The sequence below is a fragment of the Cyanistes caeruleus genome, chromosome 6 (assembly GCF_971803275.1).
Source record: "Cyanistes caeruleus chromosome 6, bCyaCae1.hap1.1, whole genome shotgun sequence".
Classification (NCBI taxonomy): Eukaryota; Metazoa; Chordata; class Aves; order Passeriformes; family Paridae; genus Cyanistes; species Cyanistes caeruleus.
The window spans coordinates 20,416,932-20,436,396 of NC_141706.1; the positions used below are offsets into that span (position 1 = coordinate 20,416,932).

At 39.4% G+C, this 19,465-nt stretch overlaps 1 protein-coding gene across 18 annotated transcripts in view; it reads right to left on the minus strand.

Annotated features, from left to right (window-relative positions):
• SERGEF (secretion regulating guanine nucleotide exchange factor) overlaps positions 1 to 19,465 on the minus strand; it is a 142,194-nt gene that overhangs the window by 107,040 nt on the left and 15,689 nt on the right. For 15 of the 18 annotated variants that reach the window (XR_015288619.1, XR_015288622.1, XR_015288620.1 and 12 more), the window contains one exon: positions 5,421 to 5,581. Coding sequence is in view for 14 of the 18 variants with exons in the window: in XM_086895352.1 (XP_086751478.1) it covers positions 5,421 to 5,581 (161 nt within the window). In the remaining 4 variants the exon portion in view is untranslated. Of the gene's footprint in view, positions 1 to 601; positions 2,370 to 5,420; positions 5,582 to 19,465 lie in introns of those variants that run through there. The other 3 variants (XM_086895360.1, XM_086895358.1, XR_015288621.1) reach the window with 3 other exon arrangements.

A 19,465-nucleotide genomic window follows, 5' to 3' on the forward strand; every position in this document is an offset into this window, starting at 1 on the left:
GGGGTGGCAGGAAGCGCAGTGCTGGGAACCAGTATCACCTCCTCTTTATTTCCAAAAATTACAGACCCAGAGTTGGTTAGCCAGGCTCTGCTCATAACACACTGCTATTCTTAACTTGCAGAAATGACTTTGCTATGAATGTTAAATGTTTCTCTGCCAAGGCCATAAGATAGTCTTTACAAACCATGGTCATGTCTTAATGGGATAAGAAAAGCACAGAGTAAGTGGGATGGCTACCTAGGCAAAAAGTGGCATTTGGGTTGCAGTAGTTTGGTACTGCTCTCAATTTCCTGCTTAGGAGAAGGGCAGAGAGAACTGACTAACCTAAGAAATAAATCCTGTTTCCTCATTGCCTGTGACATGACTGTGAACTCTGTGTTCTTGCAGTGCTGCCAAGATTAGTGTTACTCTCCTACACAGGGCATGCAGAGCACACAAACACACCTAATCGAACACAGACTTGCTGCATTTGTATGCAGACTGCAGTTTCAATCTTCTGTTATATCCTGTTTGGGGTTTTCCCCCCTAATAATAATTTCAACAATTTTGTCTCTTATTTTCATTCTTAATTGCAATTTGTCACTCACACAGGGAGCTGTACTTGGAATCCACTTCTCTGTGGTCTTTATTTTCTTTTATTGTCACTTAAAATTAATTGATAAGCCAAGAACTCGATGCAAGAATATTAAAGGGACCATCTCTATATTAAAATTTTCATCACTGCATCTCTAAAACAGCATAACAAAATCAATCAAGAAAAATTCAACAATGCCATTTCTCAAAAGACATGGATCAAGACCAACTCATAAATACACAAGTTCATAATGGGGGGGAAAAAAATCAACAAACCAAAAAACTCACAACACACACCAAAGTATCACTTGCTTAGCAAGTGAGAAGCTACACAAAACTACACAACACTTGAACTTCTTTTTTTTTTTTTTTTTTTGCATTTACCTCCTTCCCTAACACCCAAAGTGGGTTGTTTTTTTCAGGCAGCTTATTTGATCAGTTACTTCACACATATTCTCCAACTTTGAGCAGTAAAATCTGGTTTAGGAAAGTTCAACTTGTTTTTCTTCCACAAAAATACAAACCTCTCATTCTGAACATTCAGAATAAAAACACAGTAGCCAATCAAACAAATAAGTATTTAAAAGCCACACAAAGAGCATAGAGATGATATATAATAATATTAGGTTATTTCTTTTGATACCCCTTAAAGCCTCAACTACAGGTTTGCTTAAAAAGAGGCCTCTAACAGATTTCCCTGGTAAGACAAAAACTATTGTCATTTTTTTTAAAACCAAAAGGTTCCATTTTCAACATTATTGTGACCATGTGTTAAGGTAATAATGGGTATACATTAATCAGTTTTATAAACAATTAACTATCATCATAAAAATATCTTAGATTTTTCTTGTAGGCAGCTGCTTAATAGCTTGCAAAATGAACAGGGAAAGGAAGAAAAACAAGAATATGCTAAAACCAAAGCTACCTTTCAAGCACTTAAACAAAAATGGCATCTTACTGCAACTGCACTGAAAACTACAGCAATAAACTTTGACTGCAAAGTGCCATGAGAATGTATGATGTCATTCCCTGAAAGAAAGGAACCATAGAGGATCCAAAGCAATAAGTATTGCACAGGATGAACATACACATTGGAACCATGGACCATGGATCAAGATAAACACCTTGTCACAAGGCTATCAGTTATTTTCATTCCCTGACACAACTGGTCCCTACATCCATCATCAAGATTCAAGTTGAGTGATGGTTATTTTTTAATTTCCTAACTGAAATTTTAGAGATCCCTCATCAGAAAACTGTGATCTAGCAGAGTTTCCTTTGAATAGAAAAGGACATGATGAAAACATGGCTCCATGTGAAGACATGCATGCCCAAAATAACTGCAGCCCTTCCTTCCATCCAGCTTAGCAAGAAATATTCAGCACTGCACAGATGCTTCTCACTTGTTTATTGCTGCAGCAAATGTTTGCTGCAATGTGAATGACATGCTGAACATACCACAAACAGTAGAACGATAGCTATTAAAGCCAAAAATATCAAACAGACTGAAAAAGCATTTTGACAAGGAGGAAACATTAAACCAGATCTTTGTAGCATTTGCTAAATACAGAGACTCATCATATTTCGGGCCATTTGTATTTAATTGTCCTTTCATCTGAAGAGCGGTGGATGAATGCGCATCAGATGAGTCAGATGTTCTGAAGAGGTCCCATCAAGGACGCCCCACAACACAAGAGCACCGCCTGCAAAATGCTTCACACAACAACTTCTCAGTGCCATGGCCTGTTCCATGTTGATTAGGCACCAAAGCACACAGAAGAAAACAGCAAATAGACCTGCAGTGGTAAAATGCAAGAACTTAAAACATTCAACACCAGGAACCTCCACACTTTAAACCTGCCAGGAAGACACACTCAGATTAGTGGATAATTATCTAAAACTCAGGCTTTTGTTCCTCCTTTGCTTCAGTTTAAAGGAAAAAAGTGCTCTTATTTCTCAAGGTCAGTGTTTTCAGTTGAAGTCAAACTCACAATGGAATAGGTCACTCGCAACACTTCAAAAATCAGTTTTGAAGTGGCAGACACAGACATTATAACAGTGTCAGTTCAAAGAAAGGAGAATCCCTGGTCTTTGGTGAAGAAAGTAGGCAAGCCATGGGCATGGAGACAAGGAGCAACACAGGAGGTTAAATCTACTGCGCTGTCCTTGAGCTAAACTCATGTGTCTTTTATACTGTCCTCTAATCCTTAGATTAGTTTCTCCACTTTGGCTTTAACAATATTAACTGAACTGCAGAGGCAATCAGCAGACCACAGCTTTGCCAAAAATTCAGTTGAATCATTAAAAGTGATTTATAAAAATAGACCATGAATAAAAATCATCAGTCATAATCCTCAACTGTTAAACTGTCTCTCTGCATTAAACACAAAAATTGGAATTGTTAATTCAAGGTAAACATGGAAAAAACTCATCTTCTCTGTATTCTTCAATTCAGCTCTCAAAGCAAATCCTGTCTCCATATGACAAGAAATGGAAAAAGATGTAGCTTGTGTGTTAACAAAGAACAGGTCACTCTACATGGCCTAAATACTGCAGTTTATTGCATTTTCAAGTAAAAATTCTAGCTTTGGCATTATTTTGTAACCTTGAAGTGAAACAATTTAGGTCCTTACTATCTGTTTTTACTTTTTTCATCAACACAGCTCCTCCTAGCTATGATGATCCTAGCAGATGATCCTCTTAAGTCATCTTTGTGCTGTTATCTCTGCAAAGAATGATGTCTGCTCCAGAACACTGCCATTGCTAATCACTCCAATCAGGTCTCTCACAGGTCTATAAAGAGGAACAGTGCTGAGGGCAGCAGAATAAAGATAAGATTATTGTTTCTCTTTCTTTTCAAGGAATGTATCTGAATACATCCCTTCACTTTCATGGATCACTTGTCCTGCCAAGGGTAAGTTCCACTGCGTAAAAGCTGCAGCTGCCTTGGCTTTGCATTGTCTGACAAACGATGTAACAACATACTTGAGACACTGCACACAGCAGAGATGAAAAATATGAAGCAAATTCTGTGTGAAGTAGATTCAGAAATTGAGCTGTCTATACAAAACTAATGAGAAAAAGGAGAGACACCCATTTCAAAACGGGTAAGAAAGCTGAGACACAGAGGAGTTAAAAGTGACTAAACATTAGTGCAGCATCATGGGCTCTGGAGCCCCAGACAGGGTCCCTCAGGACAGCATCCCTTCCCTCCAGCGTGTCATCCACACAGCACAGCTTGGTGTCACTGGCAGACTTGCTTAGGATGCCCTCCATCTCACAGTCCTTGTCACTGACAAACAGCATGGATCCCAACACCAGCACCTCAGGAACACCACTGCCCCCTGGTCTCCAGGTGGACATCGAGGCACTGACCTCAGCCCTGTAACTGCAAAGGTCCAGCCAGTTTTTATCCACTGAGTCATACACACATCAGACCCATGTCTCTCCAATTTAAAGACAGGATGTTATGTGGGAAAGTGTCAAATGCTTTGCACAGGTCCATTGATGATGTCAGTTGCTGTTCCCTCATCCACCATTTCTGTAACCCCACCATAGACAGCCACCAGATTTGTCAGGCTGGTGGTCAGACTTGTGGTGAAGCCATATTGGCTGTCACAAATCACCTCTATTTTCTTTGTGCCTTAGCATAGTTTCCAGGATCTGATCCATGATCTTGCCAGGCACACAGACTAGTGAGTCAGTGAGGCTGACCAATCTGTAGCTCCCTAGGTCTTCCTCATTTCCCTTTTTTAAAACTGGGGTTATGTTTCCCTTTTTCCAGTGGGAACATCACCAAACTGCCACAGTTTTTCAAGTATGATGGATGGTGGCCTGCCCCAGTTGCTCTGTCAGTTCACTCAGGACCCACGGATATATCACATCAGGTCCCATGGACTTGTGCACCTTTGGGTTCCTTAAAGGGTCTCAAACCTGATCTTCTCCGGGAGTTAAGTAGTGTTTCACTCTCCTTGTCCCTGTCTTTGCCCTCTGCAACTTGGGCTATGTGGCTGGAGAACTTTTGGGTTGGTTGACTGAAACTCTTCAGCCTTTTTTAGAACAAGGCAGAAGTTTCACAGGTTCTCTTTAATACCTTGCTAAAGTTTAATGCCCTGGATGACTAAACTCTGAGAGTGGCACCTGGACTTAAATTATTAATCTGATTTTAAACCAACAAGGCTGCACCTTAAACAAAGCCCTCCTTCTGCCTGTTCTTTCTCTGCTTTCCTGAACATGTCCCCTTCTTCACTCACCCTGCAACTCAAATTGGAGACTTCTCAAGGAGCACAATAGATCAAGAGTAAGCATAGTGGGCAGAAGTTCTGGATCAGCCATCAACCACATGTCTCAAGCACATCACAAGTTTTTGTTCCTGCCCCCACAGTACTGGGAATTTCCACTCTTCTCAGCTGCAATACAAGCCAGGAGAACTGTTTATATGGCTGTGCAAGCCTTCCCCCTGGATCAGAGGGACAACCAGTTGTGGGGTCTGGAGTTTCAGACAAAAGTAGTGCTGCACCTGGGCAAAGTCCCACATACTCTGTTCAACTGCACTGCAAGCACAGCTTACACCTGCACACATTGATATATTAGAGAACTTGGCATCTTTTGCTAAAGCTGATTCCACCATGGAAAAAAATTCAGACTCCTGAATTCAAAAGCCTTTTAAAAAAAAATAATTGAATCTTATTAATTTCTGACCTTACAGGAAGTGCAAGCAAGGGCTTGTGCCACAGTATTTGGAAGGGTTCTATTAGGAAACTGTTCTGATTATTTTAATGTAAAGAAAAAAAAAAAAAAAAAAAAAAGAAAGCCAGGGGGATGGAAATGGTAATTTTCTTCTTTACCTGAGATGCTCCATTTAGGCAAGGAACTGAAACAGGGGTGTTACACAACAGCTCCAAGAAGCACTCTTCAGCTGCTGTGCTCTGCTGCCCATCCGGAACCACCACGTGCCTTCCAAGCTGCCCATAGTGCACTCTGCCCCAGGTGAACACCTTGCCAGCTTCTAAACACAAAACACATTTTAAGATTATTTATTCACCAAGTTCCTGAAACATGTGGGTGCCATTTCAAAACCAGAACTTTTTAGTGCGTCTTATCTACAGCTTCAAAAGCCTGGTGAAAACTTATTTCTGGGAACGGAACAAAAAAGAAAAAACATTAAAAACTAGCTCAAGCTATTAAGTTATACTTCTATGAAGCTACTCATTCTTCATTTGTTTTCTAGCAGAATAACATCTGCATGGTGGCCTGGGCTGTAAATAAACCATGTCAGTAAAGCTGTATAACCTGGGTATTCTGCATACAATAAATACACCTTGGTTGCACAAAGGACATATTTTAGGTTAACGGAAGCACAAACAAAACAGCTTATTCTGACACATAAAAAATTACAGGAGAGAGAATTATTTTCTATTCCCATTCTTTGCCATAGACAATTCATTGCATGACCTGCATTTAACAGTGTTGTGTTTTCCTGAAGTTAGATTTTGTCACTACTGTTAGCAGAGCTGTAGTCCTCAGGAGACAGCTGGTTAGTCAGGAACACCAGCACAACTGTCATTAAGCATTGGAAATGCACTGGTTTGTTTTCACAGGAATCCCACATTGGCCAAGGAAAGGTAACTTTAAATGAAATTAGCACTATATGGCTCACCCTTCTCTCCAAGGGTTGTTATACCAAGTTCACTGCTGAAGGACTGACACCCAAAACATCATTCTCCTGTATGGATAACATCCATAAACATCTTTCTTACCTTTGCTTCCCTTTAATTTAAAAAAAAAAAAAATCATTACAAAGTGACAGCTTTATTTTCTTAATAAAGTGACTAGACCTCTGCAGGTAAGTCATGAAAAGCTGTTCCTTCTGGGTGCCAATTAAAAAAGTTATATACACGCAGCATAAGGTAAAGTCCTCCGCTTGGTTTTAACTAGAAGCATCAACCCACATTCCAGCCCAGAAAGAAACCTGCAATGACCTTGAGTTATGTATACACTTTGGCCAAGCCTCAAACTGCTCTCTGGAGTTGAACTCAAGTCATCATAGGCCAAAAGATGTGGATTTGAGGAAAACACCATCTAGTCCAGCAAGTCAGCTTGCACGCACACACACACACCTACCTACCTCTCCCTGCTGTCAGTCAGTACACGCACACCCCACAAAGGGGTCAGGTGCAGGGGGTACAGTCACACCACCCAAAGATGACAGCTGTGAGGTTTCTAAACAGACACCAAAATACAAACCCTTGGAGATCTGAACACCTCTCTTTTCCTTAGGGTGCTGTTAAACTTTTTGAAATGGACACAGATGGACTCTGCTAGTTTGTGGAGTTTAAGGTGCTAATGCATTTTGTAAATGAAGTGGAAACCTCAGTTCATATACAGGAGAAGTATAGGCATTTTCCTTGGAAATCTGCTGGCAGGGGTATCTTTCACTCCAATCACTGCAAGTTTTTCAGATTCATTCTCTCAGTTCACTGATAATGCTTCTCCTAAAATAATTAAGTGATAAAATTAGTTGTCCTTCTCTCTCAAGGGCAAAATGCTTTTTTCCTTTGCAGCTTCCTTTCAGTTCCAGGAAAAACTGAAAACAGTCACATACTACATTCAATACAAGTGAGGTCTTTTAACATAGCAGCCACATTTTGTTATGTTAAAGGATAAAAGTAAATCTCATTAAGAGAACAACTAGTGTATCTTAGATTAGGAAGACAGTTTGAGGTTTAAAAAAGATGCTTGTTCTGAAGTTAGTATATTTACCTTTCAATTTATAGATATCTCTGCTAAAAACATTTGCAGCTGCCAAAATGTACATAACAAATTTAAATATAGACTAGGCTTCAGGCTTTTACATCTGACCAGGTTACTGCACTTCTACAGAACCCTATTAGTGGACTGGGAAAGGATAGGCAGGCTGCTCTATTTTATATTAACTACAGGAACTGAAACAGAATTTTATGAAATCTAAAGCCAGAAAGGATTTTTTTAATGTCTAGTTAGATCATTAATATACCACAGACTCTCAAGCCCAACCCAGACACTGCTTTATTGATCCCAAGGACTATAGTTGAATTAAAGCATTTCAGCTCTCAGAAGCCAAAAGTATCAAGTGCCACAGGCAAAAACATCAGCAAGCTGCAAGGCCTCTGAAAAGGCAAGCTTTGAACTGATAATATACACCCAGATGCTCACACAGTCTAAAGCACCTTCCATACACAGAGGCAACAAATGCTTCTCTCAACTCAACCTTTTGGGGGGAAGAAACTCCTTCCTCAGATTAATCTGGTGCTCTGTCTGCACCCTCTGCACCCAGACACGAACAAGAAACACCAGCCACTCACGTAACAAAAATGAACCTTTGCACCATCCCACCAGAGTACTGCTCCAATGGAACTGAAGACTGAAAACATGTATGAAGGATTAAAACAGCAACAGTGCTTAGCTATAACAAAACACCTGGCATCCACAGATTCTATTTTCTTTCAGTGGACAAGCCAGCAAAGAATCACTTACACATGCAAAACCAAAGAGAAGCCTTAGCAGAATGTAAACTGCTTCTGTAAAACATGAATGTAAAATGTTTCCAATTACAAAGACAGACCATTGCAATTAGCTTTTTCGTTTTTGCTATAATAAGGGAAATGAGTTTCAGGTGGTTATTAGTACACAAGCATGAAGAACATTCATTAAAAAATATGAAGCCAGATAAATTAATTTTTGCTTTTAAGAAGAATTTTTTGAATGTCCAAAGATGAGTTAAGCAACCAGTCCCTTCTCACTGCTCATCAATGCAGTTCTCCATTCTTATTGAGACACATTCCTTACCCAGACTTGTTCCTGTTTGCTAATCATTCCCCATCCCAAGCTCAGACTCCTGCTAATAGTCAATCATTTCTATTTTTCAGCCAAAAAACAACTGCCTAGGGATCCTTTAAAAAAAAAAACAAACTCTAAGCACATAAATCTGTCTCTTCTGTGAGAGAAACTAACAGAAGCTGATTTAGATGTGCCTTTTCTATGAAATACTGATTATACTTTCAGCAAACAAACAAAAAAATCCCAGTCTCAAGTGGAAATTTCAGGCTGAGGCAAAGACCAATGCATGGAAAATTCCGCCAAAGGTTAAAGTCTCATCAAAATCCTAAGGAAAAGAAAGCACTGAGCTATGACAGAAAGCGTTGAGCAATTGTAATGGGAGGTATTGCTACTGTGCTGCTTATAAAATAGATGGTATTTTAAAATGTTCTAAGAATATTTGAGAAAAAGACATTAGTCATACAGAGTAAGGAGGTTGCAGGATGAATTACTTAAGAATGAAGGGTGATATAACAAGGAGTGTTGGTCTAATATTAGACTAGGACAGGTTTTAATTAGAAGTCAAGAAAACATACACAATGATGAGTCAACTGGACAGAGTACATCAGCCATGGAAGTGGCTGAGACATCAGAAAATGCGCTATTTCATACCAGACTCTGCGCAGGAAGAGGGCACACAAAAGGCAGGAGTTATTTCTACAACTTGTGTAGAAAGAAGCATACAATATTGAAAAGCTTTTCCAGTTCTTCTAAGATACTAACAATGCTTCCTAAGACCTGGATCTTGCTATGTCCTGAGCATGGAGGCTCCAATTCCAAAGGGTACTACAATTCCTCTGCTGTGAACATCCACATTGTCCCAGATGGCTTTATAGCAACTGTTCAATTTTTCACCAGGCAAATGCTACATCAAATGAAGTCCAGAGGGTTCAATACCATTTGGAATTAAGGAGTAAGAGACAAACTAATGCATCTTGTGTTATTCCAGTTTACAACCTGAATGAGCCACACAGTACAGGAGTTCAGAAAGCTGAAAAAAAAAAAAAAAGAAAAAAAAAAAAAGACCAAGGAGAGAAGATTTTTAAGAAAAACTTTCTGACAGCTCCTTAAGTAAATAACATAAACAACAGTATGCTACATTGTTTGAGATTCTACATGATCATGTAGATCTGGTTTGCTCGTGCTCTTTGAACTGTAGACACAGCAGTCGGCATCAGTGTACACACAGCAGCAAATCACCCAAAACACATGCCCACGTCCCTCACAGAATACAGATGAAGGGACATACATATTCAAGGGCTTGAATACAAACCACTCTCTGAAAGGTTCCTCTGCATTTTCTTCACATCATCCTTCTGTCCTCATGTATAACAAAGCACAGACAGCTGAGAATGTCCTTAAAATTTTAAGTTCATAGCCTTCAGAGTACTGCAAATCCGGCAACATTGCATAAAGCCCTTCTAGTTGTTTCCTGCCTGACAGTGTAGCTTTTCCTGTGCCATTTTATACTGCTGCTGAGGCTGTAGAGCATGCCATCTTTCCCTTTTAGCACTTTTTTAATCAATCTGCTCAACCACATAAGTGGAAAGAATTAGCAATTAAAAAAAATAAGTACATTAGTTCGAAAAACAGGTTGGTTGTTTCTCAGTAAAACACAACAGACAAATAGGCACATTAAAATTTTCTTATTTTCACTAGACTAGATTTATCTTTATATAAATTTTCCTTTTTTAAGATAATATCATGCACTAGTGTTATCTCCTTGAAGTCTCTGTTTGGTACCCAGGCAAGCTTTGAACTATCCTTCATAAATACTAGATGAAAGAGTTCATCTAGGCTATCTCAGTTCAGGGCTGTATTAATGATTACTTTTCAAATGAACTCTGGATATTCATGCTGAATGCTTAATCTCGGGCTTGAAATATTAAATTCTATATAAAAAATTCCTAATGCCTCCTTTCACATGAAAATTCACAGGAGCAAGCATTAAAAATTGACATTCAGCCTTGCCTCCTCCCTCCCTACAGAGGGTAACACTTCTCCCATATCTACAGATCTCTGCTGTCCTTCAGAAAAATCACTAAGGCCCTTCAAACTCATCTACCTAGAAACTGCAGTTGTGCAGGGCAACCTAACAGAAAAACATTCATCCCTACATCCTTAATTCCTTCCTAAAGCTGAAGACAGCATTAATTCAGCAGCTGGAAACCAGGCATCACCACACCTTCAGCTTAACACCGGTACCTGTGCATGGTCTCAGTACAAAGCACAGTTATCTGTCCTCACAAAGGTTTAAACATCCCCTTGATCCTCTTATACAAGAGTTCAGTGTACCAGAGCTGTCCACATCTCTTCACACATCATCTTTCCATGACCTCCTTACAAACTGCTGCAACTTCATACAACAGGGCACTCCTGATTTTTTTTTCCATATTCATTCATAACAGCTATTAAGAATGTATCGCTAAAACACAAATCTATGCACACTATTAAGATCATGCCTCATCAGGGAAGTCCAGACAAACCAGCAAAAGCATTTCAGGGAGGACAGCAACAAAAAACTAAAGCTATTTCCATTGCTACTTTCGACTTCTGCAGTCACAGGCTGCAGTACACAGCTGGTTCAGAATAACCCATAGAGCATCCACACAACAAGCTGCAGTTCACAAGGGTATCCAAGCACTCTGTGAAGAGATTTAAACCTGCAACAAAAGGCCACAAGTGCCACTGGAAGAGAACCATAAGGGCATTGCCAGTCGTCCTGTAACAGCTATGGATTTGCCAGTTAGAAGTCCCCATCAAGGGGGCCAAAGATTCCTTGCCATTCCAAGCTACATCAGATGTCCCCAAACCTGGTGATCAAATTTACCCACAGGCATGTGGGCAAGACGAGATTTCACATCACTACAATCAGAGGCTCATCTGTGATCCAGCAAACAACTGGCTTCTGACTGTGACCCATTCCTACTGCTATGGAAAAAAAAAAAAAACCAAAAAAACAAGGATAAAATCATCCTGTCTCCTTTCAGAGCCTCCTGGTGATATCAAAATATTTGAACTGGTAATACAAGGAGTTGTAGGAATACAAGATATAATTGAAAATGCTCAGCTAAGCAGGTGAAGCTTTGAGGATGTGTGAGACTCACCAAGAGAAGACACGAGAAGACACCAGGACAGTGACAGTCTTTAATACAGACTAAAATGCTCAAAACGCAGAATGAGAGCTCCTTCGGCAACAGTTTACACCAAGAAACTCTGGACCCAAACAGTTCTCTCCCCACTAGGCCACCTGCATTCATTGTGTTTGAACTAATTGTGAAAGGGAAGGTAAACCAAGCCAAGAAATTGATCTGGCTGAAAAACAACCTTGGGAAATGGGAGCGTGGCTACACCAAATACTGCTGAAGGCAGCACTGTATTAAGACAATTTAATATTCCATGTGATGGGTGAGACATAACTTGCCATTTCCACAACATGCTAAATTTGTCATGCACTTCACCAACAGATTCATCTTTACCAGCACTATGGACATCTTTAAACATCTAAACAGCTTTGATTTTCATTCACTGAAAAACAGGCATAGTGCTCCTTTTTTGCTTCCATAGTTACACCAAGTTATGTCTCAAGATGGGCAATGCTCTGTTAATGGGATTATTCACATACTTAACATCATGCTTCACTGCTTTGAAAGGTTGAACAATAACTTTGAATATGGCAAATTCCAGGACTTTCCAGATGCCTTGGAAGTCTTGTCTCTGGTGCAGGTTTTAGATGGGATATTGGCCATTTTCCTTTTACAGGACAGACTGGAAATATGAAGTACCACACAAAGCTCTGAATAAATTAGAGGAAAAACTAAAATGTAACAATTTAAATGCATGTGAAGTTGTGTTCATACTGTTGATGCCAAACAGATATATCATCTTGGTTGAAAAAGGAAATGGGGGGATGTCATGAAATCCATGCAGTCGTGAAACAAAGCTGGGGAAGGGGGCTGGGGGCAAGGGTGGGATTTTAAAACACCTATCAGACTTTGCATTCATCCTGCAAGGTGAGAAAATTCCCTCCTTATTTCCCTCCACTCATGATAAGAGGGTCATGACTGCCTCACCAGCTGCGCCTCTGGCTTATTTTAAATTCAAACTATGATACATATCTCACTTTTAGACTTTTAATAGCAATGCCTTAAAATGCAGATTGCTGGCTAAATTTAGTTACATGATTAAAAACAAATCTAACTCATCTCTGCCCAGCAAACAGAACTGCTGCATTCAAGGTTCAATAGAGGACTTAACTCTTCAACTAAAAACAAAGTCCTAACAAAAAGCAGGAAAAAAAAAAAGAAAATCAAAGCACAATTTGGTAATGTCTCCCAAAAAGCAAGAGGCATAAAACATTAACCAGTTATGGAAAACTATCTGCAAATGCATCATAGTATACCATAGGGTTTTTGTTCAGTACTTCTGCAAATAAATTCTGCACTATGCTACTACAGCAGTATGAGTCATACACTTTTACTGACATTCTATATTTATATCTCCATGCCCTTCTGCACTGTTATATGCTTTCTTCCACACAGGCCTCTCTAACCTGGAATTTCCTTCCTTCTGCAGCTGAGCATCTCTTCCTCCAACACTCCCCAGAAAACTGAAGAGACATGCAGTTTTTTCTGGACACCGTTTTGGAAAAAAAATACCCTCAAACTATCATAACATGCTGCATGTGCTTTTGTTTGTTTCCAGTGATTTTCTTGCATCAGATTTCCTAATCTTTTGTCTATAAGAGGACTGCTTAGATGTTTATCCCCTTTGAGGCAAGATCCAGGTCCTATTTCATTAGACTTAACACAGTACAATGCTACAGAAAAGCTTATTCAGAGATTACAAATTACAACATAGGCATGTTTTCTAGATCATTTTATAAAAATCATTCCCTCTAGCTGCAATGTTGCAAACATTTGTGAATCTGCCTATTTTGGAGAATGCGAGATCCTGCTACTCTCAATATCCCATTGCCATCTGAGCCTCAGAAGGAACAGGCATATGTCTACAAGAGATAAACAAAGGGAAGGTAATTAAGTTCCCAGTGCTAATATTTACCTTGTCAAAAGACTCAAGGGCATGCTGTGGAAAGGCAGACACAGAAAAAGCAAAAGAAATGCTCTGGAATGGCAGCCTGAAGGAGAACTGGGCTTTTTCACTGTTGTCCACAAGATGCATTCCCAATAATAAGAGATCAATTGCACAAGAGATTTCATGAGATAATAAGCCTCAGACATGCATGATTCTGAAGGGTCACAATGTCTACAAAGAAACAGAAAGCATTACAGAAATAAAGTGTTAGAAGAGCAGTCCTTGGATTTTCTAAGTGGCTTGAACTTCCTCAGCCACTCCAGAAGCAGCCGAGTTCCACATCCAATGGAGTTCAACCCTAACTATGTGCTGTTCTTAAGAAATAAAATACAAAGAAGAGAACAGTACCACGAGCCCAACAATGGCACCTCCAGAGCCTCCCAGGAGATCACACTCCTTGTTCAGAGTCAGGATCATTATAAGAGCCAACTACAATTGACTAAGACAGAGTGGGCTGTGCACCTCAAATAATGAGCAGCGTTCCTGCTGACAGGAGGAACAAAACAGTCTAAAAGAGGATGGGAAGGAAAATTCATACCCTTTGAAGTCAAGAGATGAATAATGAGAAGTAAGGTGATGTATTCTCTCTGGAATATCATCCCAATTTCTCCCTCCACCCACAAGAAAGTTTAAGAGCTGGGCAAGGGGGTGGAGGAAGAAATAAAAGCACAACACAAGATTCCACCTGGGTATGGCAAGATGCTTAACATCAAGGAAACTGCAGGGAGAGAGTGGACAAAGGTGTAAATGGTTGCATGATGGTGAAAGCATCCAAATGCCACTTATGCCCTGAAAAAAAAAATCCATCTTTTAGAAGGGAACACTAGCTACTGGATAGCAGAGTTCCCTTCGACTCCTGACCTCTTGTGTCTCTTAACATTGTGAGGTGTCTTCAGCATTTCAGAGTCTGAAAATTTAGAAACATTTTAGAAATGTTACTAATGAATGCAATGCAAGTCCATCCTGTAAAAGAATCTGAATTCCCAGCCAAAAGGGAACAATGCTAGTGGGATTTACTTCTGATGCTTATCCAGTGAAGCAATAGCTATCCACAACTACCTCTATATAGCTACATCATCTGTATCTGTATCTGCTTGCAGTGCCAGCAAATCTGTGTTTGAGGTTTATCTAAGTGTGTATATGAACAGGGTTGTCATATAAGTACTGATATGCTAAGCAGCCTGCTATTAAGAGGGGCTTAGGTTTTAAAGAGAGAGAAGGGAGAAAAAAGAGAAATAGAAATAAGAGAATAATGAGAAAATTAGGAGTAAGAAGGGGACACCAATGAAGAACAAAAAGCTCCTGGTTTTTCAATACCTTCTTTTTTCTGATGTTACAATGGATACTGATCAAAGCTGTATCCTCCTATTCATGTTTCACACAATACAATGAGACAGGGCAGCTTCTAAAGAAGCAATGAATTTTCTCCTGTGCTAAAACAGGTTTTCATGAGCTTGGTTTGAACACTGCTCTGGTGAACTAGAGGAATTTTAAATAAATACCCAGATTTTAAAATCACACACAGCAGAAGTTTGTTGTATTTCAACTATAAGCTTCTACCTGTGTGCATGGCCACAATGTTTTGGGGGTTTTTTTGGTGTTGTGTGTAGTGTTGTGTGGCAAAGTGAACAGGCAAGAGGAGACAAACAAAACAGGATTTAACACCCTCCTTTGTACTGCGTGACTTGTCAGGATGATTCTTCAACCCATATGAACATCTAGTAATCCACACTGCCATCCTTTTATTGTCCCCACAGCCTGACCTTCACTTCTGGATGTTTTAGTGTCCATTTTCTCCTCAATGAACAGCTTCAGCTCCAGGCAGTTGTATCATTAGCAGGCACAAGCCTGAAATGTGTGTACAGGCAAATTCCCACAAAATATCCATCAGCTGCAAGATCCAAAATTCAAGATAAGAAATGCCAAACTGATTTTCAGTTTGTTTTCTATTTTGGGGTGGAAAGGACAAGCAGGAAAACATACTACTAAAGTAGTTTCTTTATGTCTATTTTGGGCAGCTTTGTAAAGGTAAATTTTTGAAAATTCTAGAAAAGTAAGATTTCCTATATTCATGATAAAAAGATCTTAGCAAAACTTAGCAAAAATAAAGCATTGTCCCTGAATAGATCTTTGACTACACAGTGGTTTCTTAGATTTTTTTTCTTTTAGTTAGATACTGAATAAAATGGAGAATGAGTCACCTAAGGAAATCCCACCCCTCCTAGGGTTTCTCTCCTGCATGAATCAGATGCTAATACCTTCTATTCATCCAGGTCTTTGTCCCACAGAAATAAACCATTGTGGTTGTCTTATTATTACATACTGTGGGCCCCGTAATACTAGATAAAAATATAGATAATATTAGATAATAGATGAAAAAGCAGACCTGAACCACATAGGATCCTAAATCCAGCTGAACATCCCAAAAAAACCCTGAAGTGTATCCTAAGCAACATAGAAAATGTAACTCCCCTTCATCTGCAGAGCTCAATCTCAGCTGTTTGGGATCCATACAGATTATATGTAGCTACACTGAGAGACAACAAAGTCCAAATAGGAACTACAAAAAAAAAGAGGGAGTTCACCCTCAGTTTCAACTAGCACACCACAAACTGTGGTTCCTCACAACTTGAATACTTTAAAGAATAAAAGCCACACACTCTTGCCAGATCTCATCTTACAACCTGTCAGAGCCATTCTACAAGACTACAGACTTGTTTACTGAAAATTTACAGCTGTTGATACATTTTGTGTATCCTACAGTACCTTACATCAAATTATTTATTTCAAAATTACTTCAAGGTAATCATGAAAGGAACAATCTAGGTAGGATTTTTGGATATTTTTCCTGTTTGTGTTTAGGTTTTTAAGAAAAAAAAAGTTCCTGAAGTACTGTTTTTCAGAAGTACTCAACTGACATTAAGCTCTTAAAAAGTCCACTACCTATGTTTGAATAGTAAGAGTCATTAGTGAGCATTAAACCTGAATAATTAATTACTGAAAAGGAAACGTCACTTAAAGATTACGAAAACAAGTATTTAATAGCCTTAGAATGCTACTAAGGTTAAATAAGATCAATGCACTTATATGCATAGATCGTGCACACAGACAGCTGCTTTCAGAAGCTGAGCTTAGAAATGCTTAGCTTAGTAAATGCATAGCTTTAAATGAAATTATCTGAAAATGCAGTAGCCACTTCTCTTCCCAAAGACCAGTAAAACTAAGAGAGCAGAGTACAAATACCTTGTCCTTGGCAATTAGTTACCATGCACATTAATTCAATGATCGGGTAATAATTGGTTCCAGCTTCTTATTCCATACAAAGTGAGTACAAAGCACTTCTGCCTTACTAAGGATTCCAACTGTTTGCCTCAGACCACGCTGTATCCACTTTGTACAACTGCAGAAATTCCGAAGTGCAAATTCTCGCTGTTTGGTGCATGCTTCACATCAATTCTCTACACTAAGAGCTTTGAGTTGCCAAAATTTCAATCAATCCCATCATCCTTTTACTACTTAGAAACTGTCAAATGATGTAACACCCAAAATGGAATTGTAAATTTTTTTTGCCCCCCACTCAGATCTCCAAGCAGAAAGAGGGGTAGGGAAGAACCCCCCAACCCAGTCTTCTAGTCCATACTCTTTTTGCTTGATAACAGGCCTGTTATCCAGCACTATTGTGGATAGCTGCTGTGACCCACAGTATATGGGAGCCCCAAAGCTGAATTAAAGTCTGAGAGGTAAAAGAAGAGCTGAGTCTGGCCCAGTCTGTCATAGCAGCAACCAAACAACAATAGTGAGTTCCACATTTGGATCCTTCTCTATTAATATCTATGAATATGGAACTTAGAGGCAGCTTATGACAGAAGTAAAGAAACAGTGAATTTTCTCTTGCTTTTACCTTTGCTTTTTTTCAGCTTCAAATAGTGAATTGACAGAGACCTGAGTACAATGTGAATTATTTCAGTATGGTTCAGGAGAAAGGGCTTGACATGTAACAAAGCAGAAACAGTCAAACAGTAGAGCAAGTGGCTTAGATAGTACCAGCAGTTCCAGCTACAAGTAGTCAGAAGAACTAGAATGACAGGAACATGCCCAAACTATTCTTCATTTAAGGAAACTTGTATCAGCTTTGTACCCTGGTTTCAAAATAGTTGTGAGAGGAGAGGTATTTTCAATGCAGTTATCATCATTACCATTGCAAGAGTTTAATTTGCTTTAAGAGAAAAAGAAAAAATAACCCCCCAAGGAATATCTCAGAGCCAACGAGGTGCCCTTCTCAGCCTACAAAACTACAGCCTCTTCCACAGTTGCTCTGGTGCTGGAGGATACTGAAAACAGAACAAACATCACATTTACAGATTTCCTGCACATAAGCAATACTTATTAATGTGTCTGACCTGGTTTATTACATTTGCTAAATAGATGGGTAGCCATAAACTGCAGCAATCCAACCACAGAAACCAAAGGAAAAAAAAAAAGGAAAATTAGAGAAACTAATGAATTTCTTATCTTGCCCACTAATGACTTGAACAAAATCTATACCAGATCCACATTTTAAAGCTACATTTTTTTCTGAATGCCTTTTAAAGATGAAAACTCTGTCAGACTGGGACAGTTACATTACTGTCCCAACAACAACCACTGTTCCCACTAGTACAAGAGAGGATATGACACACAAAAAAAAAAAAGGGGGGGGGGGGGGGGGGGGTGGAGGAGAAATTCAATATAATAGTCCCTCTTTCCACACATGGCCTAAAGCCCCAGAACATAATGCTGAATGATGACTGAGTAATTTTCCAAACTCATCCAATCATGGGGTACTTAGTAAAATCCATGCGGACAGGACTAAGCAAGTGTGAATCACAAAACCATAGAATCAATAAAGTTGGAAAAGAATTCTAAGATCATCAGGTCCAACTGTCAACCCAGCACCAAAGCCATGTTCAATAAAACATGTCCTCAAGTGCCATGTCCGAAGGTTTTTTAATACTTCCATGGATGATGACTCCACCACTTCCTTGGGCAGCCTGTTCCAAGACCCTTCCATGAAAGGAAGCCACAGAAGCCAGAAGATCCAGGGCAGTCCAGCCTTACATAGCTTATCTTCCCTTTCTGCTGTGGGAAGAGCACCTGGTGGGCTGCCCCACACATAAGAGGAACAGAACAGATTGGAAAATTTTTGGTAGTTGCCTTCCTTCTGTTAAGCTCATTTTTACTCATGACCTAAATTTAACAAAAATCCATTTAAATCTACTCTTCCCAGGCCATCTGCATCTCCATTTGCCAATGTAATGTCCCAGTTCACAAAGGGAATTTCAAATATTGAGATAACTTTCTTTGTCCCTAACACCAGTCACTGATGTTTCTGTTTTACAATGAGTACCTTCAATCAAACTTAGTGACAGTTTAGCATCTTCCTGACACCTCTGTCTCACACAGAAATGATATAGAATGGCATGCACAGCTATTTACTGTACAGCTGGAAGTTCGTAGCAACAAGGAGAGGTAAAAGATGGCTAGTGACTGAAGAAACAACTCAATAACCCAAAAGAAGATGTTAGGAAGATTCTGTGAACAACTCTCAACATTTGATAATGACTTTTCAAGAATGTACCTTCAGTTCCCACTGGACCCAACCTCCTCTTCAGCAACCAAACCACTGAATGAATTTCTTCAAGACTTTTATCAAAACCATGTAGAAGTAACTCCCAGCAGGGAACAACACGAATAGGAGTGTAGAACCACAAAGCAAGCAAACACACACACACACACATACTCTTAACTTTTTAAGTTTAATAATAAAGCCAAGGAATGATGTCAGCCCACGAAGCCAAAGAAAATACCCAAATCTTCTAGGTATTTACAGATAGCTAGAACAAAACTTTAAAATTATCATTGTGTAAGTTGAAACACCAATGAGATGAATGCATGACAGAAG